Genomic DNA, 27,943 nt, shown 5'->3' with positions numbered 1-27,943 from the left:
GTTTTGAAAGAAGCATCCTTGATCATCATTATCATACTATTAGTTTGTCTACTTAATACCCAGCAGCAGAGGAGAAGATTTTCAAAGAAATAAAATGCATTTTCACTATATGATCAATAGGGCCCCAACCTAATACCAGAACCCCTAACCCAGGGGCCATGAATTTCACAATTTTGAAAGAGGCATCCTTGCTCATCATAACCATGCTATTGGTTTGTCTACTTCATACCCAAGGACAGAGAAGAAGATTTTCAAAGAAATAATGCATTTTCACTATATGACTTATAGAGCCCCACCCTAGCACCAGAACCCCTGATCCAGGGGCCATGAATTTCACAATTTTTAACAAGAGGTACTGTGAGCAATGCTCACTAAGAATACTCCCCGCTTACCCCAATCTCCCAAAGGGTGTTGGTAATAGGTATAAACTACCTCTTTTCTGAGTGTTGCTACTTCGATGTCCAGTGCACGTGACCTTTGACCTTTTGACCCCAAAATCGATAGGGATCATCTTCATCCCATGGGTAGTCCATATACATGATATGGTGACTGTAGGTGGAAAGGATAACGCTTTAGAGCCCGGAAACCATATTGCTACTTCAATGTCCAGTGTGCTTGACCTTTGACCTTTTGACCCCAAAATCGATAGGGAACATCTTCATCCCATGGGTAGTCCATATGTTTGATATGGTGACTGTAGGTGGAAAGGATAACGCTTTAGAGCCCGGAAACCATATTGCTACTTCAATGTCCAGTGTGTTTGACCTTTGAACCCCAAAATCAATAGGGAACATCTTCATCCCATGGGTAGTCCATATATATGATATGGTGACGGTAGGTGGAAAGGATAATGCTTTAGAGCCCGGAAACCATTGCGTCTACAGACGGACGGACGGACAGACGGACAACCCGATTCCAGTATACACCCCCACAACTTGTTGCGGGGGGTATAAAGAGGCATCCTTGCTCATCATTACCATGCTAATAGTTTGTCTACTTAATACCCAGAGACAGAGAAGATTTTCAAAGAATTTCTACATTTTCACTATATGACCAATAGAGCCCCACCCTAACACAAGAACCCCTGCCCCAGGGGTCATGAATTTCACAATTTTGGTAGAGGGCTCAACGCTCATTATAATTATGCCCACAGTTTGGCTTCTTGGTGTCCAGGAGTAAAGAAGAAGATTTTTTAAAATTACACTCATTTTGATGGTTTTTGCCCCACCCCTCAGGCCCCAGGGGGGCAGGGACCACGACTTTCAAAATCTTTGTTCCCCTCCACCCACAGATGCTATATGCCAAAATTGGTTGAAATTGGTTCAGAGGTTTCAGAGAAGAAGCTGAAAATGTTCAAATGTTAACGCACGACGACGGACAAAAACAGATAGCAATAGGTCACCTGAATGAATTCAGGTGACCTAATAAAATAAGGTGAACTATTTATCTTCATAAATAAAGAAATATCTATCTCTATTAATAAAATAAGGTGAACTATTTATCTTCATAAATAAAGAACTATTTATCTCCATAAATAAAATGCCGATATAACTCAGGTGTAGCTCTCATTTAATGATAACCGTATGGTAAAAAAATTACATGTACATTGTACAAATCTACCACGACCTACAGTCCGTTATACTCCGTAAGGAATTTTTAAATTTAACGTACTTGGAAGGATTTGATGAAAGTCCAGAGAAGTGTTCGGATTCCCTCTCCTCGACTCAGAAGTTTCACGAGCCTCATTACTCGGAATAGACGGAAAAAGTTAATGCTGATGATGCCTTGTCCTGGCTATAGAGAGAAAACAGTGAACATAAGCAGGAGAGTATATACTGGACAGAAACATAATGCTAAGTTATAACAGAGTATAAGGCATAAAATAATGCTGCTGTTATCATAACAGAGTATAGGCATTAAAATAATGCTGCTGTTATCATAACAGAGTATAGGCATTAAAATAATGCTGCTGCTATCATAACCGAGTATAGGCATTAAAATAATGCTGCTGCTATCATAACCGAGTATAGGCATTAAAATAATGCTGCTCTATAAATATAATCGGGTATAATGCTGCTCTTTCATTATAACAGTGTTTGTGTCTGTTGGCAGTTAAACACATGATATAAATGAGTATCTTCCTATCTGAAAATCAAATTAAAATACCATACGTGAAATATACATTTTAAAACCAAAACATGTATACAACATAACTGAACCTGTTCGTCTTCTGCTGTCTGTCAAGGCAAAAACACAACATACACAGAAATACATAAAAAATAAAGTGCACCGCCACGGCACATGGTACGCCCGTCACATATTGTTAACATGAACATATCACCATGAAGAGATAGGTATGCATGGAGCCAAATGTCAACCTTCCTTTAAGAATCTTACCCACTTTATGGCCTCATGTGACATTGCTTCAAATATTGATAATGTAAGCTTAATGATTTTTAAAAGGATATAAAAACATTTTCCCAAATGTTTTCAATGAAATGATTAAAGTGCAAGATAGCCCTTTATCCAAGCAAACAACTTACAATAAATGGGAGTATTCTAATATGAAATTCATTTCGAAAATATAGACTGGCCATCAAGAACAAATTTGAAAGAATACCAATATATCAACAGTTATTAAGAGGCTTAATTAATATACTTCCTCTGCCCAATTCCTTAGAGATGTAGATAACACCTGCTTGATCAGAGATGCTCTACCAGAAATGATTAAGACAGTCTCCTTACACTAAACTCATTAATTAATCTTATCAAAATGCTCTTTGCATGCTACTCCCATGGGACAAGTGGAATTTCTCTTGTTATTGTTAGAAACAAAAGAAACATTATATATATTAAAAAAAGCTGCACAGTATATCATAAAAAATATGTGTTTTTTTAATGCAACATTTTTGAATAAGCAACAGTATAGATTGTACCCATTAAAACATTTTTTTTTATATCACCTTAATTAAATGTAACAGTGACCTTAAAGTAGGATGCGACACACCTTCTACCTAAGATGCATTAGTTGACCAATTTTGGTGATTCTCGGTCTAATAGTTTTCAAGTTATGAGCCGGACAAGTTTTTGCCATATATGGCCATATCTTCTTAATAAAAAGTCACAGTGACCTGGTTTTAATGTGCGACACACCTTCTATCCAAGATGTATCTACAGACAAAGTTTGATGATTCTAGGCCTTGTAGTATTTAAGTTACAGGTCGGACACGAAAAAGCTAACAGACGGACGGACAGACGGACGGACATGAACGCCATACCATAATACGTCCCGTCTTAAGACGGGCGTATAAAAATATCAACAGATCATCATAACAATAAAAAATACACATCAGTAGTGTGAAATATAAAACCAATTGCATAATGCTCAATCATTTTGATATATCTGTTTTTATGTATATATTCAGGTAATCGTTACAGCAAGTCTGAATGTGTACAGATACATTACATTTAAGAAATACATTTCTGTTTTCAAGATACATGAGGGTATGAACTGTGATGCTTCATGTCACTTTATGAAGTACACCAGCGTGAAGCATTGCAATTCATACCCTCATGTATTTTCAAACTTGAAATTCAGTTCTTATATTTACATTCTGTTTTCTTTTCTGTCAGAATCGGGGTTCTCAAAAGACATACTTTGTTTATTAAGATTCATACGCGCATTGTTCACAAATGCATCCCATTCATGAGGAAATTACTATCATTAAAATTTGTAAGGATATCAAATGCACATAGATTAGAAATGTAAATATTTGTACATGCATTGTACAGGTTGTGGGTATAATGACTGAATACATGACTGTGTTTAATACAGTATAATATATTGTTTGTAGCATACTATTTATATATAAAGCAATCATATATTAATCTATATCCACTACTACATTCTGAAATCTATATCTAGAATGTCTTACATCAAGTTCCACGTCTGGCTTGAAATCAATTCAAAATAACAATGTACTACATGTATATAGCGCAGAGTTAGTACATACAGTTACTACCCACACACAAGAACATTGACCTTCACAGTCCAAGTTGGATGTGTCTAGATGTTTGTCATCATGCACATTTACAACATCTTCGTAGTCTACCAGGGAGAGAAAGCCAGAGTCTGGACAGAGATGGGGGGTGGTGGATAGGTGGAGCAGCGCCGGGGAGGGGGGAGAGGCAGACTGTTGTCAGCAGGATTCTAACCAAGCAACATTCTACATACAGTACCATCGTAACAGTCCAGTCTTGTGAATTGTTTATCATTTACTGTTCAATATTCTTCACTTCAATGTTACTTTTTAAAAATGCAGATTTGGTTTGAAAACATGTTAATTCAAAAACTTATAGCAATATCAATATTGTGTCTCTCTGTAAGAAACGAAAAGTATTTGAATTTCTTTTATCTCATGACAAAAAAAATGGCATAAGGCAAGCTACACAGGCAGACAGACAGACATGCAAGGGAAATCTCTGTTGTGTGCCGTGCTCTGGAAAGAGACCATGCTTCTAACATTCAGTGCGCAATCAACCAACCTTTGCTCGCTATTAGATTGTTGGAATTACAAAGTGAACCAATAATTAGTAACAAAATACAGTCAGCATCTGGCATAGAAACAATGGACATTCAAAATCAGATTGCAATGTAAAACAAGCTTTCAACGAAATGAGAAGTCAATTTTGCAGCCCAATGAAACTTGGAATACAAAAAATAATTTTCACTGCAATAAGAATAAATGAAAAGTTTGTCTGCACACAGTTTTTATCAATGAGGTCTAAAGAAAACAGAAATACATTAAGAGTACCAAGAACGAGGACTAAGTACGGTGATTATTTTCCATCAAAAACTCCACAACTGACATGTAGAGTTTTCAATAGCTGGGGAAAAACCCAGGCCAACACTGGAACACATCTTTGTAAGAGTTTTACATGTGTGTACAGTACAAAGTGTCTGTACACATGTATGTGGGTTATTGACAACCTAGGGTGTGTACCACAGTCCCTGTATCTATCCTGGTTCAATAATAACTCTTGTCGGTATAAAAAGCGTCAAGTACATTTCGTGAATCACCCGTTACAGAAACATGTATTTAGTGTCATGTTTAATTACAAAACCAAATCCGTATCTGGAATGCTAAATTATACTTGGAAATTTTGAAACCGAATCCAGATTTTAGAATTCGTGAATCTAACTGACCAGAAGTGGTTTATCAAGGAACCAAGATGGCTGAAAATATTTTTGTCTTGATTGAGTATACATGTATATTGTTAATGGGGGCTTTTTGTCTCTTTTAAAATTAATTTCGTCAAGATAGAAAGATTTTTGTCAAATTAGTTACATGTTAACAAAAAAACCCTCAACAAATCCAATTGGCTGTTACATGTACATAGGGCACAAAATAATTACTACTGTGTTATCACTAACATTGAAGAAAAAGATCGAAGGATATTTTGAGAGTATGCACGAAGAAATATCTGATCAATCTCCTTGCATGTATATTAAAATAATGAGCATGAGGGGCTCATTTTTCATTATCAATTAGCAAAATTGATACTCTTTAAAATCAAATACATGTACCTTAAAAGTTAATACAAATGTCAACTCCAAAACAATGTTTATTCAATGATCTCTTAAACAATTCGTAAATAAAAAAATCCTGTGAGGTAGAGAGTATGATTAAGGACTTGTCGGGTTAGCAGAAACACAGCAATTTTTATTTCCGGCCCAATGCTATCATTATGAAAATAAGATTAAAGTGTTTGAATAAATCACTGAAGATTATGGATTTTGAATCAGATTCTGTATCTGGTGAAATATTGATTAAGATATTCATCCCTTTAAAGGAATTTTCTTACCAATTTACACTGATTTTTTTTTTTATTTCAATCCAAAATTCATAAAAAATACTGAACACGGTGAACTACTTGGTGAGATAAACTATAAAAAAGAAACAGCCCCTCGGGTCACCCAGCTGAGTTGCAACTGCAGACTTTTGACAGAAACAACTTGTGCTGCCAAGCTGACAACTGTAATGGAAAGAAATATATTCTTGTTGTACGTAAAATATCTCATCCCAACCCTTTTTTTGGCAATGCAAAAAAATACTTGTCAACAAATAAAAAAAAGGTCTATTTTTGTTACATTTTTACACGTATAACAAATAAGATGCCCCTTGATGAAACAGCAGCAAAAATAATTTAGTATCTTTATAAGTAAACAAAATTCCAGGCTGGATTCATCAGGTGCTTGATCGAGTCACCCCAACTGTAATTCCCTTACAAATGTTATATCCATTTTCAAAATTAACTTTGGCTGTAATTGCCACAGCAACAATTCAGATATTCTTTCAAGAACAAGATTTACAACATGATCCAGTGACCAGATCGTTGATGCTCACCTTCCAGTTGGTTACATCATATTGCAATGGTTGGCTTAAATTCTTGGGTTGCAACTCAGCTAGAGTGAACCCGTTCCATGTTAAATGTACTAATGACTAACTCCTACTGTCAAGTGCCCCTTGATGATCTAAATCTGGTGTAGTAAATTAATCCATGCATCCATACGTGAGATGATTGAACCATGCAAATTGAACACACTCAAGTCATACCATCCAGCTAAATAATGTTAATTACCAGCATATCAGCACCACACAAATAATGAATTTCTAAAAAGTCACACACACACACACGCACACACACACACACAAACGTCCAATATAATCTCCTATGGTGATATCATTTTGTTCACCAGTCTTTCTGGGCTACTGATATCTATACATTTTTTGTGACTTAAGCTGGTAAAGTTCTCTGGAAACTTCTTCTTTTTGTTGAGCTGTATAGTATTTCATAGTTAACTTAAACTTCGGTTTATAACCACTGATCTATTACTACTATACTGGAAATACCATCTCTTAAAACGGTTGAGTTTCAGTCATCAAGGACTGATAGTAAACATTTTTATTTGAATTCCTAGCAGTTTGTCAGTGAGTACAAAGCCCAATACTTGTATTTATAGACATGATGAAACAGCTTAACTTATATGCCGAGTTGAATCAAACTGATCTGATGAATAACCAATCAAAAAATACCATGAACTTTAATGACGGGAGCAAACACTCACTGTACAAATATAGACTATGAATGATATATGTAGAGAAATAAGAAAAAAAACAAACATTAAAGAACTATTCACAGGGGACTAATAAAATAAAACTATAGACATAAATGTTAAAATCCATCAAGTGGGACACACTAAGGAGAAGATTTCCAATTCTGTTTTGAGAACACAGGCAACATGGTATATAGTTATAACAGGCTATGTTAATGTTTCAGCACTGCTGCAATTACTGCCTACTATCTACAGTTTTATATGTAAGTCAGTACACCTGTGTATCTGGCAATCTCTAACATAAATTCAGTAGCTGTTAATGGCGTCTACAACGTTTACTGCTAATGTCATGGTGACTCAGATCTCTGCATCGTTAGTGAAACAAGACAATTGCTGGAAATATCAGTTGTAAAATTTGGATATTTTTCTTATACAGAGGATGTTCTTTTTATTTGAATATACAGTGGATGGAGAAATGTCAATACATAAGAAAAAAGATCCACAAAGAAGCGAAATTTAAAAAAAAAATTAGAATGAATCAAATTTAGGAGAGAAGTAAACGAAATATATAGCATAAATGTAAATAATTAAGAAAAGAAAAAAAAAGAGACAAATTAAGTAAGAAAGTTTTTAAAAATTTGAGAAGCTGTCAGTTGGACAGTTACCATGGAGACTATATACAGGCACAAACTCTATAGTCCAAGGTCCAAAATTTGTTCTCTAACAGTAAACATCTAGAAAAAGCTTTAAGCTTTCTACTGAGCAGCCTCCATCACTACAAACAAGCAGTAAGTTCCAGTCGTGTAGCACAATTCATTTAGTCTGCCAAAATGTTTTTCCAGACATGATTTTGAAATACTTTATATGAATGAGAGTTAAAGAGTTTTAACACAAAAATAGAAACCAGAATAAGCTTTTGTAGTGGTATTGAACATGTCAGGAATTTATGTTTACAAAAATCATGTCTGTCTTCAAAAGCCAGGTTACTGAGATCCAGACAAATGTCTTGAATCACTAATTACTGTAGTGAAAAATACTAGAACACATTGTCAACTAGAGATTAAGAAAACAGCCTTAGTTTGCAGTGCATTTAGATCACATGATTACCTTTAAATCTCCCTTTTCTCGCTGAAATGTGCAATGTTTTTATAGCTTCAAATCCTTAACATTTCATTACATTTCATGAAAGGATAGGGTCTACCTAAAGTGTGAGTCCATATATAGTACATGTATATAATGCAGAATAGTCAAACTTCAACAAAACAAGGAAATACAATTAAGATAAGTCAGCTGGAATAGTCAAGAGAAAGTTCAGAGTAGAAATAAATCCTCATATCATTTAATATTCACGATGCAATATTGGAATGTTAATTTCACATGATGAGGAGAGAGAGAGTGAGAGAGAGAGAAAAATCAAGAGCTGCCAGGTAGGTTTTCATCACGGTAAACTGCAAGTGAGTTAAACGACCACAAACGCAGGTCATGAGGAGTTGACCGGGGAGAAAGTTTCTCCCTAGTCGTCCGGTGTAAGTACTTACATTGACCTCGGTGTATATAATGTCAATAAAACTGCCCAGGACGATGATGAAATCAAACACGTTCCAGGGGTCTCCAAAGTAGTTCTACAAAACAACAAACACTCAAATATTGACTAGTACACGCTACAGAACAAGATTTCAAGTCTGTGTTCCACAAAATGGTAGGTTTAGTATTACAAGTCTGACTCATTTCAAAGCAAGTTATCCATAAATGTATCTTCAGATGTTCAAAGAACAGATGTTTTTCTCTTCTGTTGATTCACATAGCACTCAAACTTTACCCTAAATCTAAATGCCATCAGTTTCAGAATAAATTCAATGGTGAAGACTCCAGTGAAGATCATGTTTAAGTAGTCCAGTGCGTCGGAATATCCCCCGGACTGACCATCATACTGTAAAACAACCAGAGCCGGAGCTTAAACACTGAGTCGCTCATTGGTCTAAAAATCGAATGTGTAGCACTGCTTGTACACACTAACAAATGCCTGGTAAAAACAGTTAATGATGCGAATATCAAAGTGAATCTGCCTGCTGTGTTCGTGAACATTGCAGCTCTCACAGAGTACAGACATTCAGAAAAACTGTTAGAACACGACTAAAATATTTTTAGATATCCTGTAGTTGATATACATTAAAAGTACATTTTAAAAGTACATCGGTTGAAACTTCATACACACCACACAGAGAAAATTTCTACTTTTTGTTAGAGTGATCTGCCTTTGCATAACGATATTCTGTGATATGAAAAATTTCAAACTAGAAAACCTGACAAGTCAATAAATCTGAAAAATTTAAGAGTGTACCTCCATCTAATCAAATGATAAAATTTCTAAAAATATTTTCAAGGAAACTTAAGTTATTGTGTGTCATAGAAAGAGCTGATGGAAGAACAGACAAACGTAGCGATTACTATAGGGCACCTGCCTTATTGCAGGGTCCTGATACAAAATAGTCATTTTATTGCTTTAAATTATATAACTTTTATAACAATCACTATTAAAGAAATCTTTATACCTGTAATTTTTCTATTCATCTCGAACAAAATTCTCACACAGTGCTTTATTTTAAGTCATATCTTTGAAATACACTTAATAGGCGTTGCAAGGTTACTTATAACATTGATCTACACACGAACCTTCATGGCCAAAATGACAGTGTTGAGTATAATCAGGGTGAATATGCCATACTCAAAAGCTCGAGAAGTCACAAACCACCAAATTTTGTACTGCCATCGAGCTTTAGGAATGTAGCGTCGTGTGGGACGAGTTTTTAAGGCAAACTCAATACACTTTCTCTGAAATTGTAAAATCGGTTACATCAAGAACTGGTTACCAACAAGCACCTGTTTATTCCATTATACTCTTGTTGTAATGTTTGGGTTTTTTTTTTTTTTGTCGTAAATGCGTTTCCTTCAGTTAATGTCATATCTCATTTGAAATATACATTTTCATGTAATAGACACATGAAGATTGTTAACATGAAATATACAGGGAAATTGTTTGAAGATAAAAAAAAATTAAAAATAACATGTTAGTAAAACCAAACAAGAGCAATTGTGTCCGAGTGATGGAATAAACTTGATAATGGAAGAAAACAAGATATCTATTACAAGATACCCAGAGATCCAAAATCGGTCCCTGCATTCAGTAGTTATCTTACTCAAAATTAAGTTGACAAGATAAGTTATCATGTGATAGAACTAATTTCCTTGTACTGAATTTGATTTTAGAAATGTACCTAGTGTACCTGTAAAGTTTTATTTTTTAAAAGACAAAAAGAACTGAACTGATGGACATTTGTGAATTATTAAGGAAGTACATGCTGACATTTTTGGAATTGCTTTCCAACAATTTCAATCGATGAAGTTAATTAAGTGAAGTTGTACCTGATTAATGATGCTAATTAAGTCGTACTTGATTAATGACGTTAATTAGGTGAAGATGTACCTGATTAATGACGTTAATTAAGTCGTACCTGATTAATGATGTTAATTAAGTCGTACCTGATTAATGACATTAATTAAGTCGTACCTGATTTTTGTCGAGTTCACAGTTCTTGTACTCCTGTTCTCCCTCGTTCTGAAATGTGACGATGACAAAACCAACGAAGATGTTCATCATGAAGAAAGCGATGACAATGATGAAGATGAAATAGAAGATGGCCACAAAGGGTTGGTAGTTATAAATAGGTCCGTTGTTCTCGTCATTAGCATCGATGGATTGATATAGCAACCTGTCCAAAGATCAAATATCACATAGTACATAGATCAAAGATCACGATGAAATGACTTCTAACAATGACATGAATCACAAGGAAGACGTACCCAGGCCATCCCTCAAATGTGGAGACGGCAAACAGAGTCAACATGGCTTCTGGGACGTTGTCGTAATTAAGGGGGTTGTTTGTCCACTCCCGCTCTTTGATCATGGCTTGGTTAATTTCTCCCGTCGGGTAATCAATGTATTGACCTCTGTATCAATCATAATACGTGTGCATTTCATAAAAACAAAAATTAACTAGGCTGTGGGCATTAAAGGAAGTTTCAATAAAAAAAAATTGTTGTTAATGTGACTTTTTCCTGATAATTCTGTTTGGTTTGAAGACAGTTAAATCGGTCTAGTTATATAAATGAACATGGTTACTCAGAGGAAATGATTAGTTCCAATGTTTCTACAGGTATTTGACAGCTATAACCAATGACGAGTCTTAATGTGACTGCGAGAAGCGAATCTGAAGTAAAAGCATGCCTCACTAACCTGCACTCACTCTCCGTTAGTTTAGATTTGTCTGAACAACCATAAAACCGACCCTGAAACACAATGCATTAAAAATTTAACCACAAACTCAATTTCTTATTACACATTTATCTATATGACTTTAAAAATACAACTCTATAAATACTGGGATTTTTTTTCTTAGTTTCACTGCAATACTGTATGTAACAATACAGTTGGAACATCGATAAATTCCCAGAAAGCTCATCATTGTTCTGTATAAAATCTGTACTTCATTGCTCACACTAACACTGGTATTTAATGAAGAATGATGACACCTCGCTAGATGTGAGAATCTTAATCACTTGAATTGACAAATTTCTGTTGAACCTGTAAACGTTCATTATGAGCAAACTGTGTCACATTTTCTGTACCCTGAACAAACTTATCCAGAGAAACCAGGCCTGGATTTCTTGAAAGAAAAAAAACTTGAGTTGAAACTTGGAATTGAGTCTGAGATTTTGCTCAAATTTTGACTGCTCAAACAAAAGAAAACTCAAACTAAAGTTTGAGATTTTTTTTGAGAAATCCAAGTCAGGTCTCGGTGTGTATAGACAAACCTTAAACAGCTGGACTCCAATGACAGCAAACATAAACTGGAGCAGGAAGGTGACCAACAGGATGTTGTAGATTGTTCGCACAGCCACAATCACACACTGCACCACATGCTGCAACACCGAGGGAGAAAGGTTATTGTTCACAGAAAGGTGTGAGATACTGAAAGTCTTTACAACCAAACACCACACAAACCGAATTCATTTCATATCAGTTTCACATTCAGGACAGAGAATCACGTACGATATCGAATGTGATGTGCTCTAAATATTGTATGTTCTCTAAGAATACCTGTATATAAAATTTGGTGTAATTGAAACTGATGAATTATTTCATATCACAATTCATTTTTCTTCTGTGTATGATTGATTGGTTGTATATTGTTTAACGTCCCTCTCGAGAATATTTCACTCATATGGAGACGGCACCATTCTGGTGAAGGGCTGCAAAATTTAGGCCTATGCTCAGCGCTTACGGCCTTTGAGCAGGGAGGGATCGTTATCATGCCACACCTGTCGTGGACCTTGGATTTTGCAGTCTCATCTGAAGGACCTCCCCATTTAGTCACCTCTTACGACAAGCAATGGGTACTGAGGATCTATTCTAACCCGGATCCCCATGGGAATTCTGTGTACAATAATGGATAAATAAATATTTTTGTGTAGTATATGAAACGAACCTTGAGTCCTTTGGCTCTGTTGATGGCTCTCAGAGGACGCAGAACTCTCAGCACCCTAAGAATCTTCACCACTGATATAGCCTGATTGCTACAAGATGAGAGTCAACAATGTGAATAACAAACTCTTTGGAGAACAATTTGTTGAAAAACAAATCAAAGTACTAGTCCACTAATGAAAAGCATCCCCTTATGTAGAGTCTGACTACTACAGAGAGCCCTTACAGGAACTGGCTTTATAGACAGACTGCCTTGTACATACTGATGGGTACTTACTCCAAAACAAATGATATGATGGAAACACCGACAACCGTGAAGTCCAAAATGTTGAAGAAACTGCGGCAAAATGAACCTTTGTGCATGATTAGCCCATACGTGATAACCTGCGGAAGAAAATCAAAAACTCTTTGTGAAAGCAGGGTATCTTTGTTGAGACGGTAAATTTACAGGTCTGAACTGCCCATTCTGAACAAAAATAAATTGGGATTAATACATCATTAAGAAAAAATGAATATCCAGAAAGGCAAATGTTATGAAAGCAATATTATGTACAGTAGAAAAATCTCTCAATTAGAAATACTCATACAAAAGTTTGGCTTCACGGAACAAACCAGAATGCAATATTAAAAAGTAATATCTATCATTCACTGGGCAAAAAACTTGATAAATCAAACTGAACAGATTGAGTAATTCTAATGATTATCCTATTTAAAGTAAATTCACAGATTATCTAAAACTTTACCAATTTTCACAAATTTACATCAGGACTTCAGATACCAAAGAGATGTCTCACCTTGATTATAATCTCAACCGTGAAAACAGAGGTGAAAAATATGTCAAAATAGTTCAGGATCTGAAAAAGAACATTAATGATGTCAGACATAATTTGTCAACAGATTCAGATATGTACAGTGTAATTTTAAAACAAAATTGTTGGCACCATTTACTGATTCTAAAACGTCAGTCTTCACCTTATAATCAGTGGATAAACATACCAGTTAAATTCAGTTACTGAAGAGTTCAGATATGTTTTCAATCCCGCACCATCAGGCAGACATATTTTATTATCATCTTTTGAATATAAATGTAATATATCTGGTACATCATTTCACACATTTAAAAAAAGACAAGTTAAAAAGATACTTGATAACATCTGTGATATTAAACAAGCAAAATGACTGTAAAATATGTACTGCCACACTTACAACATTTCTTTCAGACTTGGGTTGTAGGGGGTCCTCGGCCGCTAACATACCGCTGCTAATCAGGATACAGGCCAGCACAATGTTACCAAAGTAGGGGTGGTTACAGATCTTGTGGCAGATCACACGGAACCTATTAAATAAAATAGTGCTCACTGAGACAGAGAAAGATGGCAATGGTGTCAGTGTGATTATAGTCCATCCATGGGTTTCCGCAATCTTGTCTTTCGCCATAAAAATCTATCAACACAGATAATTAAATTCAAGATTTGCCAAACCTGTTCTTAGTAATCTTCGAATGGCAGAGCAGAACTATTTATGAACAAAAATCTTTGAAGCTTAAAATTAACATTTAAACTAAATTCACCCATTTGAAGTTGTTTGAGATTGTTTTGAAAAACAAAAATTAAATGTGGCTATTTTGACCAGTACATCATAACATTATAAGTAATGCATTGACACAAAATATCTGAATTTCTGTGGCGTGAACATCTGCACAAATTTAAATCCTCCATGAACAAAACTTCAATCAGAAAATCTTGCCCAAAAGAACAATTTTATTGAACCATGAAAATTAATCTCCAAAAAATACATAATTTTCACAGTACATTCTTCATTATGACCAACAGCAACATCTTACTATGCTTACGTAACCAGTGTCACTGATGACTCATTACTGAGGTAACCTGTGTTACTGATGACTTATTACTGAGGTAACCTGAGTTACTGATAACTTATTACTGAGGTAACCTGAGATACTGATGACTCATTACTGAGGTAACCTGAGTTACTGATAACTTATTACTGAGGTAACCTGAGTTACTGATGACTCATTACTGAGGTAACCTGTGTCACTGATGACTCATTACTGAGGTAACCTGAGTTACTGATAACTTATTACTGAGGTTACCTGAGTTACTGATGACTCGTTACTGAGGTAACCTGAGATACTGATGACTCATTACTGAGGTAACACGAGTTACTGATAACTTATTACTGAGGTAACCTGAGTTACTGAAAACTTATTACTGAGGTAACCTGAGTTACTGATGACTCATTACTGAGGTAACCTGAGTTACTGATAACTTATTACTGAGGTAACCAGTGTCACTGATGACTCATTACTGAGGTAACCTGAGTTACTGATAACTTATTACTGAGGTAACCTGAGATACTGATGACTCATTACTGAGGTAACACGAGTTACTGATAACTTATTACTGAGGTAACCTGAGATACTGATGACTCGTTACTGAGGTAACACGAGTTACTGATAACTTATTACTGAGGTAACCTGAGATACTGATGACTCGTTACTGAGGTAACATCAGTTACTGATAACTTATTACTGAGGTAACCTGAGATACTGATGACTTGTTACTGAGGTAACTCCTGTTATTGATGACTTACTTGTTACTGGGTTTGAGAATGAAGAGTGAGGAGGCTTTAGGAATAGGTTTGATTTTCTCGGGAATGTGGAGTTCCGACATTCGTCGTGGTCTAGCGGTTGAAGGTGCCTGAGACTCATCCTCCTCATCCTCAAGCTCCTCCATGTCTTCCTCATCTGCATCGTCTTCAGCAGCCGTCTCACCCTCTGTAACAACACACACTCCTCAATAATGTGTAGCTACAAACAGGCATGCTGATGTGTGACAACAATCCTATTCTAGTACAGTTATACACCTATCTTATACAACATCAGAGTAGTCCATTACTCTGTGAATTCTTACCCTATTTTTATTCCGAATTATCTTTTCCCCATGTTATTTACACTGTGAAATCTTCAAACCTGTCTAATCCAACATTCTGTTTAATCAGGCATGTGTCAGATTAGGCTGGTTTTACTGTACTGCACATTTTAATAGTCCCTGTAGGACTAATTCACACTAACATGGACACAATGTTCACCCCGTACTGTAGCTGGCAACAATGACCAAATGGCTCAGTGGTCTAATTGGGTATGGCTAAATATTCAAATGGCCGATACCCATTTTCTTACACAACTGAAACACCTTAATATATTGTTGAAAAGGGGTTCATGTAATGAGTGTAAAATATAAATGAATATATTTCCATGCTTTCCAACAGTTTTGTACACGTCATGTGCAGTTCACAAATTTTGAAAATATATATAATATAGAATGTTTTTCATACATCTTTGAAACAATATATGTTAGTAGAACACATATACCCCCCCCCCCCCCCTTAGTGTATGTGTGTAGTAGAAAACTCCATGACCTTCAACCATTTGACCTATAATCAACAGGGGTCATCTACCATTTTTAATAAGTGATTGGGAATTTCGTTTGTCTGTGATTGGCTGAGACAAACTTTCCTGAGATGTAATTCAGAGTGAGCTCATCCTAATGTAATCTTCAGATGTCTATATTCGAGATCTTATGATAAAACAACTAAACCTATCCTTAGAAAAACGTGATGATAAAGTCACTATGTGTAATACGTCATAACTATACTATAGTAGAATAAATCAAATCATCTTCGCTAGCCAAGACTTTATGATCTGCTCCATTTCTCTACAACCCTTGGCAGATTTAGTGTGATTTTCGCAGCTTTGAGTGGCGCCCTCTAGCGGATGGAAGAAAACAACCCTGTTTATATTACATCATGCGTATCCAATGAAAATGTGTGTTTCAGTTATTGTTTAAAAGTTGTTTACTAATGGCTGCGCTCAGAGAGTAACGCAATTAGTATGCAAATCATTCAAAATATTAATAATAAATTTAACTATCTCTTAATTGCATACTTGAAAAAGAAATCAGTGAGAATATCATTTAGAAAATAAACATGTGTGAACCCATGAAATATATGTAGTCGTTGAATCTACGTCTAAAAATAACCCCATGTGTGAATTCCAAATTGAGGAAAATAGCTCTGACGCAACTGTCTAAATCTGGGATAGAACATAAAACAACAGTTATAAGAGATGTTTGATTTTAAACTTATGGTACTGTACTGTAGTAAAATAAAATGCACTTTTTTACGAAAATACGATTCTGAACTGCGCACGTGGCATCATTGGTTTGGATATGTATTTGATACACGGCCGAGTGACAGTTGCAGGTATTTAAATTCCTTTGTTTTGCACGTGATCTAACGTAACACGTTCTCTGATTGAGCAGTGGACTTTCCCTGCATCCAATCATATGCTGAAAGTTGAGGCTACGAAAATCGCACTAAATCTGCCAAGGGTTTGTAGAGAAGCGGAGCGGATCGTAAACCCTTGGCTAGCGAAGATGAAATATGGGGTGAAAACATTGTAAAATTTCCGATTATTCATTCAAGTATCATGCAGTTATCAACCTTTGATTTTGGTCTCGGTTGACCTATTATGACTGTATAGTTACAGGTAGACCATTGTCCCATGATCAACCTGCCTCCATAGTTTAATGACAATTAAAGGGTTCCCTATAATCATCACATCTATTCTACCAATGAGGGATGCACAGCAAAATGCCTCTCATCTTTGAGGAGGGAATAATTCACTAAGATGTCAATCTGATTAAAATCCTATCCTATGATCCGCTCACGTAGATCGCTATACACTAGTGTACTGATCTATGTGAGCGGATCATAGGATAGAATTTCAATCAGATTGCTAAGATGTCAGAGAACAGGTATTTAAATTTTAGGAAATCCTATCTAACACAAAGTCATTGAAACATTCCTTGGTTCAGAAATATTTCAAGTATTCTACGTCACTGACAGACAAAATAAAGACAAAACCAGTCTCCCTGGTGATTTTACCAGTACATTCATGCATTTAAAGCAAGAGCATGTGTTAGTCATTTCAACTTAGCATGTACCATAACAGTGTTAGTTACTTCGCTGACTTCAAAGTTACTAAAATTAATACAAAAATGTCACATCTATAGTTAGTGATTTCATGCATATTAGACAGAGCATGCAAAAGTGGTAAATTTTTCTAGACATTAAATGAATTCTACATTTTACAAACATACAACTTATCATAAGAATATATCAAATCCCAGAATCCCCTCTTTCAATTTTTGAAAAACTGAATTAAGTATCTCGACAAAATTTTGCTGACAAATTCCATACTTGTGAAATAAAAATGAAATTTCAAAAAAAAAAAAATCATATGAATAAATCACCACTACATTTAAACTTAATCTTAAAAAAATTGCAAAAAAAGACGAAATATAGCAACAGATGACACACTAACGACTGTCTGCCATTAATTACCTAAGAGATCAAATGAACTGGTTTCGCTGGCACATGAGTCGTCTTCTTCTGGGTAATAGAAAAGGTGGATTCATTTTCTGGGTTAGTGCAAGTTTCAAGAGGGGCATCACACATTCATTAACACATTCCACTAACTGTCAGCCATTACACTGCATTTGATATTTATAGGCTACAGCATTACATCTTTTTTTGATAGTTATATTCCCTACAATCAATTCCCACGATAGTTTCACACATCTTTGCTGGGAGACAAGCAGCGAACGTTAGAATTCTAGCAGCAAATAAGCAGAAATTTTTAAGACAGAAAATTAGGAAATTAGGTATATATCTTTTTCGACAGCTTAATAATGAAAACAAAACCAATCTTCATCTGCAGCAAGCTATAATTATAAGCAAAGTAAGCATCCATCACACGTTAGTAAAAATCTTCTGCATCAATAAAATACATTCATAAGTTACACATTACCGCAATCATAGAAGAAAATGTTTGTGACAGTCACAACAAACATATCTAAACTTTCATGTACAATGGAATATATCAAACCACTATATCTTTAAATACTTTGACATCGAAAAGAAGTTTGACTTACTGTAAACATACTTATATGAATGCTTTCAAAATGTAGTGCATTATCTAACAAAAACATAGGAGCACGATTAAAAATCGAGCACATTTTGGAGTTTTACCTACTTCTTGTAGGCAAGTACTGGTATATGAGTAAATGAATAGCTATATGTTAGTGGTGTACATAGATTACCACAGCAAGACAAGCACATAAAGGATTCAAATTTGCTTAAATATAGGTATGTTTACAGTACTCTACATGTTATTAGAATCGTACAGATGAATTTCCTGACTAATATGGCATTCGTAAACAAATCCTGCCTGTATCACTTGCTAGCTGGACTCGGTTATACTAAAATGTACCGAGGTCAGTACATTAGTGAACATGAAATAAATCCTATAGTTTTAGTGTTTCCACATACTAATAGAAGACTGTAAACCAGCTTTTATTCGGGATTACTTTATATAGCGCCGACTTTAAATAAAATTTACTTTACTTTACTTTTCTTTGTAAATCACTGATAGTAAAAGAAGTTATGTGTCGAACATTTGCAAATGTGCCATACGTAATTAATTTACCCTCCCCACAAAATGACTGGTTCGCTCATGTACATGTATAAAAATTGGCTATAAAACGGTGCTTGTGAATCCCACAAATTTTTCTCGGACACAAATAAAAGTTGGTTTTACAGTATGTCGGTTGAATCAGATAATGACCGCAAAGTCCAGCTACTGCTAAACAAGATTTTCCTTCGTGTGACTACTTTGCAGAGAGTGCCATGGCACAGAGAGGCTCGATCAGAAGTATGGATGCCGTAGACAGACACTTACCCTCTATGGGAACATGATTCGACTCTCTGTATTCATCCTCGGTGTGGCCTAAGTTGATTCTCACCCGGTGTTCATCAGTCATAGGACTCAGATCTTCCCTATAATCATGAAACCTCAATAAGGAATACATGACTTACTTCTATGTAATGATTACAGGAAATCTTTCTTCTTCTTAAACGCCCTAGGACCACAATTCTCACCTGAGCTCATACTTGGACACTTGCACAGATATAATGTGGCTGCATGTATTGTAACTGAGGATATTTTAATACATTGAAGTAAAATCTCAAACTTAAGTCCGAGTGTTGACAATTTGTTTTTTAGACATCCAGGCCTGTATTCTCAACTCTATATCAAGCCCTGGGTCTCCATTGTGTGGCTCTCCACTGGCAATGGGGGGCCACAGTTTCACAAACATTTCAGCTACACAATAAACAAGAGGTACTGTGAACAATGCTCACTAAGAATACCCCCCACTTACCCCAATCTCCCAAAGGGTGTTGGTAATAGGTATAAACTACCTCTTTTCTGAGTGTAAAAAACAAATGGCATGACAAACCGAACTATACTGCTACTTCGATGTCCAGTGCGCGTGACCTTTGACCTTTTGACCCCAAAATCGATAGGGAACATCTTCATCCCATGGGTAGTCCATATGTAAGATATGGTGACTGTAGGTGGAAAGGATAACGCTTTAGAGCCCGGAAACCATATTGCTACTTCGATATCCAGTGCGCGTGACCTTTGACCTTTTGACCCCAAAATCGATAGGGAACATCTTCATCCCATGGGTAGTCCATATGTATGATATGGTGACTGTAGGTGGAAAGGATAACGCTTTAGAGCCCGGAAACCATATTGCTACTTCGATATCCAGTGCGCGTGACCTTTGACCTTTTGACCCCAAAATCGATAGGGAACATCTTCATCCCATGGGTAGTCCATATGTATGATATGGTGACTGTAGGTGGAAAGGATAACGCTTTAGAGCCCGGAATCCATATTGCTACTTTGATGTCCAGTGCGCGTGACCTTTGACCTTTTGACCCCAAAATCAATAGAGAACATCTTCATCCCATGGGTAGTCCATATGTATGATATGGTGACTGTAGGTGGAAAGGATAACGCTTTAGAGCCCGGAAACCATATTGCTACTTCGATGTCCAGTGCGCTTGACCTTTGACCTTTTGACCCCAAAATCAATAGGGAACATCTTCATCCCATGGGTAGTCCATATGTATGATATGGTGACTGTAGGTGGAAAGGATAACGCTTTAGAGCCAGGAAACCATATTGCTACTTCGATGTCCAGTGCACTTGACCTTTGACCTTTTGACCCCAAAATCGGTAGGGAACATCTTCATCCCATGGGTAGTCCATATGTATGATATGGTGACTGTAGGTGGAAAGGATAACGCTTTAGAGCCCGGAAACCATATTGCTACTTCGATGTCCAGTGCACTTGACCTTTGACCTTTTGACCCCAAAATCGGTAGGGAACATCTTCATCCCATGGGTAGTCCATATATATGATATGGTGACGGTAGGTGGAAAGGATAATGCTGTAGAGTCCGGAAACCATTGCATCTACAGACGGACGGACGGACAGACAGACAGACGGACAACCTGATTCCAGTATACCCCCCCCACAACTTGTTGCGGGGGGGTATAAAAATACACTGTACCTGTCAATAACGGCCAGGTGGTTCAAAAGAATTCTAAATGACACCCCCCCCCCCCCAATATTGTCAAATCTTCCTAAATTATCTTCCCTTGACAGGGAGAAGGCCCATTTTTTCAAGGATGCTTTACACCTTGTTTGCAACTCAGTCCAACAGGAGATGTCTGACAATATGAACAGTTTACAGGGAAATGTCAGACAGAAGACAAGCTATAATCAGGAAAGCTCATTTGAGACTCGGCTTCTGATGAGCTAAAAATCAGTATATTGTTTTATACCCTCTTTCTATAAATGCCTTTTGCATCATAAATTATACAAACAAAAATCATCAATTCATTTTTTTTCAGTTTTCAGTTTGCAGGATCATCAGACTTATGAACTGGTGGGTATGTTACCTCGACCGGTGGGATCTTTGACTAGGTTGTCGGGAATGGTAAACATTCTCTTCCTCGCCACCATTTTCTACCATGCCTACCCCTTCATCTGGTTCTAACTCTGCCTCCTGAATAAAAATCAGACTACATGTAAATTATGTCTCACTGGTACATAGAATATCTGAGTTTTTGTCGTTTATCTATTATCTTTTTTTATACAATTTAACTTCCTTATCAATATACATCAACTATAATATTATTCAAGATCAATTAAATAGAATAAAATTACAAAAGGATTACGAGGATACCTATTAACCACTGAATATTCATTTCAGATCTGCTTATTCAAATACATGTAGATCAAGATGATATATCAATCTATTAGAGCCACAGGCAATAACCAAGCTTGCAGAAATAATGCGTTAAAAGATTTCTGTGAGTTTGTGTCATGATTCCCATGAATTTGTGTGACGATTTCTGAGAGTTTGTGTCGTGATTTTTGTGAGGTTTTGTTGTGATTTCTGCGAGTTTGTGTCGTACGTGATATCTGCGAGTTTGTGTCGTGGTTTCTGCAAGTTTGTGTTGTAATTTTCGCGAGTTTGTGTCGTGATATCTGCGAGTTTGTGTCGCGATTCCTGTAAGTTTGTGTTGTACGTGATTTCTGCGAGTTTGTGCCTTGATTTCTGCGAATTTGTGTCGTACGTGATTTCTGCGAGTTTGTGTCGTGATTTCTGTGAGTTTGTGGCGTACTTTTGATTTTTCCTCCCCCTCTGGCGTTTTGGATCGACGTAGAGAACGGATCCTCTCCTTCTCGTCTTCCTTCTCGGCCTCATCTTCTGTCAGACTCTGGGCATCAGCAAGGTTGTCAACGGCAATAGCCAAGAAAACATTCAGTAAGATATCTAACAATCTGTTAAGGAAGTTGCTACATTGTATATCACACATCTTTTTAATCCAAGATGTAAAAATCGCTTTTTTAAAATTTAACCAAGATGGGTAGGCAGTTAGACGGGAGTCAACATTTTGTTTTAAAGTCAGATCTCTATTAGTTCTGCTGAATGGGCAGGAAGTGGTAAATCACACACGAGTCGGAGATATATTATAGGAGATCTGGAGAAATAGCTGATTTTGTTGAAGCCAAATAGAAATGTGGCAGTTGCTTTACAGGAATTCAGATCCTTCCAAACACATCTCGAGGAAGCAGAACATTTACTCCGACTTCGGTGACTTGGCATGTAGCCTGTCTAGAGAATCTTGTCACAGCAGATAAAATAAGTAAAGAGGTAATGATTTCTTAATCAAATGAAATAGCAATGCCTTACTAAATTGATAAACAATACTCTATGCTATATCCAAAAGTACTGGCTTTTTTATTGCCACTAGGTCCTGCAGCACATTGCTGATGGTTGCATTCTATGGTTATGAAGGATACAGTTACCACAGATGAAGAGTATCACAAAATATAGACAGGTGATACAGCCCACCTCGTCCACTCCTCCGTACGAGTTGATGCCATTGTACATGACAACATTCCAGTCCTCACCAGTCAAAATCTACAACACATTCACATACAATGACTTTATCATGTGAGTCTATTAAATCTTAACTTTAAATTCTAAACATTCCAGTCCTCACCAGTCAAAATCTACAACACATCCACATACAATGACTTTATCACGTGAGTCTATCAAATCTTAACTTTAAATTCTATGTATGGTGCTCTTCCTGATGATATAAATAAAATTCTAGGAACTAATGGCCGTGTACTTGTATATGCATGCTCAATAATTGACAACCAGATTCATTTCCTGTTCATTCTTTGCCAGTATTTTGAATTCCTGGGAACCATACCTGAAACACTGTGAGAAGAGACTGCCAAAATGTGTCAAAGTTGCTGCGAGGCTTGTCGTCTATTTTACTGATTTCATTGAACCGGCCTCCAAACAACTGCATACCGAGTAAGGCACAGATAACGATGAAGAGGAAAAGAAGAAGCAACAAGCTGGCGATGGAACGCATACTGTTTAACAGGGAGGCCACCAGATTACGCAGCGAGGACCAGTACCTTCAAACAGTTAATCAACACATGTCAAATCAATGAAATTATCACATATAGTGTCCAAACATGCAATGAAATTATCACATATCACACGTCACTACAAACAACGAATTTATCACATATCACACGCTACTGTACAAACAATGAAATTATCACATATAGTGTCCAAAGGTCACTGTACAAACAACGAATTTATCACATATCATACGTCATTGTACAAACAACGAATTTATCACATATCACACCTCACTGTTAGGGCTGGGTATCGTTTGGAAAATTTCGATACGATACGCATTGCAATACAGAGAGACGATATGCGATACGTATTGACGATACAATATAAGTAGATTTACACTTAATTTTGAGGATTAAAATGATTAAATAATAATAAAAATAAAGCTTCACGTATTCTTTTTGTTTCATTTGCATATAGTGTTAGCTTGAATTAATCTATCATAAAACAATTGTGCATGAAATTATTATCTATTTGCTTTTATCAATATTGTTAACATATTTTTTCTCTTCATGAAAACAAGGGCATATTCACACTCTCTGGCTTTAAACAAACCCTAATTGCTGATACAATATCTCCCGCTCTAAGTCTAAGGCAGCAGAGGAAATTATTTTCAGGATGAATATTCACAAATGAATTATAACTTTATTTATTTGTTCATATATTTCTTCATACAAAAATTGCGACTGCAGATCACTTTCGACTCTGATCACTACATACATCATTCATCGATAGATTTCTCGCCATTTTTCTGACAGTAAACTTTATGATGTCATCGCAAATATGTTGCTAAATTACTTGTACCACCAGAGCTTACGACCTCTGTTCCACAAACGTTACACTTTGGTTTTTTCAAGCTACAAATATGTAATATTTGAAAACTAAGACCACGGTATCGTCACCACGAGCACACTTTCGACACGTTTGCGTTGTATGCTGTCATGGAGCAAATGATATTTAGACAGTTCGTTCGTATATTTTCAATTTATTTGTTAACTCGTTCATGAAATCTCGCTGTAAGATACGTTAAAACCACTCTTAATATACCAAACGATACGGGACTCGCTGTATCGGTTATCGTATCGCTCAAAAATATCGATGTATATCGATAATCGATATATTGATCCAGCCCTACTCACTGTACAAACAACGAATTTATCACATATATTGTCCAAACATGTCACTGTACAAACATGTCACTGTAAAAGACTTTGATTCAAACTTCACACCAGTGGCCATTTTCACAAAAAATCTTATGACTAAGATAAAAATATACTCAATTGAGTGCAACTATGCCCTGAGTAAGATTGCCAGTTTTCACCTATGTATACAGTTAATTTTCCTCATTCAGAAATATATGAGTGAAGAATTGTAAATAAAATTACAGTGTTTTAAAATGTTCATTTCAATCATAAGATTTCTTGTGAAAACGGCCTCTGGATTTAGTGGATATGTTCGAATACTTGAACCTATCAGAAATTAGAGTTAAGACAAAATTTTGAAGTAATGATTATATGCATCTAAGGAAACAGCCTATTCCCCCTAAGTTTTTACCAATCACTTTACTTTCAGCGTTATACATAATTTATGTTTCAAATATGAAATTATTCAAGTTAATAAGCAGTCTGATTAACACCCCCCTTCTCCTTACACTCGTCCTGATTGTGTACAACAAACTTTTTTGAATGAAGTTTTTCTTTTTGTTACCCCCATCCCTCCGTAAAATATACTAGAGGCTTAAAAGTGCTCGCTGATTAACGAAACTCTCACCTTGTGGCTTTGAAAACGCGAAGCAATCGGGCACACCTAAGCACGCTGACGCCCAGAGGCGGAAAGACCTTGGTGTATATAAGAATGACTTCAACGATACTGAAGAGGACAACAAAACTGTCAAAACGGTTAAACAACGAGACGAAATATCCCTGTAATCCTAAACTGTACATCTTCAGCAACATCTCCATGGTGAAAAGGATAACAAAGAACAGATTGGCAATGGCTGTAACAAAGAAGAATGAAGAAGAGGTTACATAATATGTAAATGTCCTAAGGCTAATCATTTATACTGTGTGTTCTTTATAGGCAGTTTTGAGATTAGTCAGGATTCACAACCTTCACTTATAGTGGTATATATTGAGAGGGAAGAGAATAGGTTGGACATTCTGCTATTATGGGAGGTAACTCTGGATTTTCATGATTCATGACATTTTGTATACTGCATAATATATAATGGGTTGCTATATATCATTTTTTAAAAAGACAATCAATATGATATGGTTAGAATTTCCCATTTATTAAACTTTAAAAGTTTGTTAACATTAGCTGATAATTATAATACCAAACTTTAAAACATTTCTGTCTTGTCTGTCCTTAAAAGTAATGTCACTTTGCAACAAGAGGCCCAGGGGCCTTATAGGTCACCTGAGTATCATGTAACAACCTTCCAAATGTTAACGCACGACGACGGACAAAAACAGATAGTAATAGGTCACCTGAATGAATTCAGGTGACCTAAAAATGATGAGAAATACTCAAAATATGGTGTTTGTACAATGAATTACTATATACAGGGTTAGTTTTTTCCCTTCTGTACTTGCAAACGCTTTCATCCCGTTTTAAATTTGCCCATACATAGTTAGAAGAGAGGTTCCACTGTCTTGTTACACTGTCCGCCCTGTCTTAAATTTCACTGACAGCTAGGATGAATGGGAGGAAATATTTCCCTTATACAGTAGAGCATGCTTCTAATGACCACGCTTATAAAGAATTCACGCTGGATACAAGGTGATATTTATTCCTCTATGAGAGGAAAATAACAAAAATTGTATTGAGATTTGCTATAATTGCATTTTACTGTATGATAAAAGCCTAGGCCTACTTTGGCCTCTGGAATGTGAAAATTTGCGCAAAATCATTTTGAAATATCTATGTTTTTTAAAACTTCAATTATTGTGTGAAAAAAACATATCTGCCTTTGTTTTCCTTCCAAAAATGTTATAAATTTCAAATGGTTGTTTTTTATTTCAAAAAGATTGAGTACAATGTAAAACATGATTAATGTTTGTTTGGTTTTATAAAAAATATCCTCCAGTGATACCTATGCAAGAACAATTGCACCGTATGAATTCAAAATCCCAGATATGTGTGGTCTTCTGTACTCAATGTAGGATTAGCATTACAGCAAACTCTCCCCAAAATCTGTCTATAACTTCAGAAAATTTATCGAAACAATGTACTCACCTTGAAACTTATCCAGCCATGGTGGCTGGCCATGATGTTCAGAAGTTAAAACACACGTATTTAAGAACACCATTACAATGACAGTCCAATAAAAAACTTGGGATTTGACCAATTTTCTGCACATTCTCCGACATCTTCTGTTCCACTTCCGTAATCTTCGACTGTAAGGAAAACTAAAAGACAATAAACCAGGTTTGTGTAAAATTTGGATCCCAAGGCAAGATTTCAGTTCAAACACAGAGCACTCTTTATGAATCTTCTTGGATTAGTAATTAATAAACAGGTCATACTTAGGTTTCTTCAAAATTTATTACTTGATTCAATTATAATTATATAGTTTTTTTGTTTTTCCTGACAATTTTTTCACCATTAATTGTTTAGTTCACACATAACTGGGGTACCTTTCTCACTGATTATTCACTATATACATCTGTCTATTAATCAGAACTTTTTTTCCCTAATCAATGTTGAATCCTACACAATAATTATCAGACAGTACCTCCTCCTCTATAATAATTATCAGACAGTATCTCCTCCTCTATAATAATTATCAGACAGTACCTCCCTCTCTATAATAATTATCAGACAGTACCTCCTTCTCTACAATAATTATCAGACAGTACCTCCCTCTCTACAATAATTATCACACATTACCTCCTTCTCTACAATAATTATCAGACAGTACCTCCTTCTCTATGATAATTATCAGACAGTACCCCCTTCTCTACAATAATTATCAGACAGTACCCCCTTCTCTACAATAATTATCAGACAGTACCCCTTCTCTACAATAATTATCACACATTACCTCCCTCTATAACAATTATCAGACAGTACCTCCCTCTCTATAATAATTATCAGACAGTACCTCCTTCTCTACAATAATTATCAGACAGTACCTCCTTCTCTATAATAATTATCACACAGTACCCACTTCTCTATAATAATTATCAGACAGTACCTCCTTCTCTATAATAATTATCACACAGTACCTCCCTCTCTATAACAATTATCAGACAGTACCTCCTTCTCTACAATAATTATCAGACAGTACCTCCTTCTCTACAATAATTATCACACAGTACATCCTTCTCTAC

General features: G+C 35.9%; 1 protein-coding gene across 25 annotated transcripts in view; it reads right to left on the bottom strand.

Annotated features, from left to right (window-relative positions):
• The window catches only part of LOC125657024 (muscle calcium channel subunit alpha-1-like), a 93,104-nt gene that overhangs the window by 20,583 nt on the left and 44,578 nt on the right, over positions 1–27,943 (bottom strand). For 16 of the 25 annotated variants that reach the window (XM_056143832.1, XM_056143829.1, XM_056143842.1 and 13 more), the window contains 22 exons: positions 26,847–27,019; positions 25,380–25,605; positions 23,389–23,602; positions 22,970–23,090; positions 22,288–22,439; positions 21,559–21,665; positions 19,483–19,580; positions 18,087–18,134; positions 15,273–15,456; positions 13,866–13,995; positions 13,454–13,513; positions 12,937–13,043; positions 12,664–12,751; positions 11,990–12,097; positions 11,412–11,464; positions 10,979–11,125; positions 10,686–10,887; positions 9,791–9,949; positions 8,937–9,047; positions 8,656–8,739; positions 8,225–8,245; positions 1,672–1,794 (listed from right to left, as the gene is read on the bottom strand). In XM_056143832.1, the coding sequence (XP_055999807.1) occupies positions 1,672–1,794; positions 8,225–8,245; positions 8,656–8,739; positions 8,937–9,047; positions 9,791–9,949; positions 10,686–10,887; positions 10,979–11,125; positions 11,412–11,464; positions 11,990–12,097; positions 12,664–12,751; positions 12,937–13,043; positions 13,454–13,513; positions 13,866–13,995; positions 15,273–15,456; positions 18,087–18,134; positions 19,483–19,580; positions 21,559–21,665; positions 22,288–22,439; positions 22,970–23,090; positions 23,389–23,602; positions 25,380–25,605; positions 26,847–27,019 (2,716 nt within the window). Of the gene's footprint in view, positions 1–1,671; positions 1,795–3,935; positions 3,954–8,224; positions 8,246–8,655; positions 8,740–8,936; positions 9,048–9,790; positions 9,950–10,685; positions 10,888–10,978; positions 11,126–11,411; positions 11,465–11,989; positions 12,098–12,663; positions 12,752–12,936; positions 13,044–13,453; positions 13,514–13,865; positions 13,996–15,272; positions 15,457–18,086; positions 18,135–19,482; positions 19,581–21,558; positions 21,666–22,287; positions 22,440–22,969; positions 23,091–23,388; positions 23,603–25,379; positions 25,606–26,846; positions 27,020–27,943 lie in introns of all 25 variants that reach the window. The other 9 variants (XM_056143835.1, XM_056143843.1, XM_056143838.1 and 6 more) reach the window with 6 other exon arrangements.

This window comes from Ostrea edulis, chromosome 7 (genome assembly GCF_947568905.1).
Source record: "Ostrea edulis chromosome 7, xbOstEdul1.1, whole genome shotgun sequence".
In the NCBI taxonomy this organism is placed as follows: Eukaryota; Metazoa; Mollusca; class Bivalvia; order Ostreida; family Ostreidae; genus Ostrea; species Ostrea edulis.
This window is presented reverse-complemented; position numbering and strand designations above follow the sequence as displayed.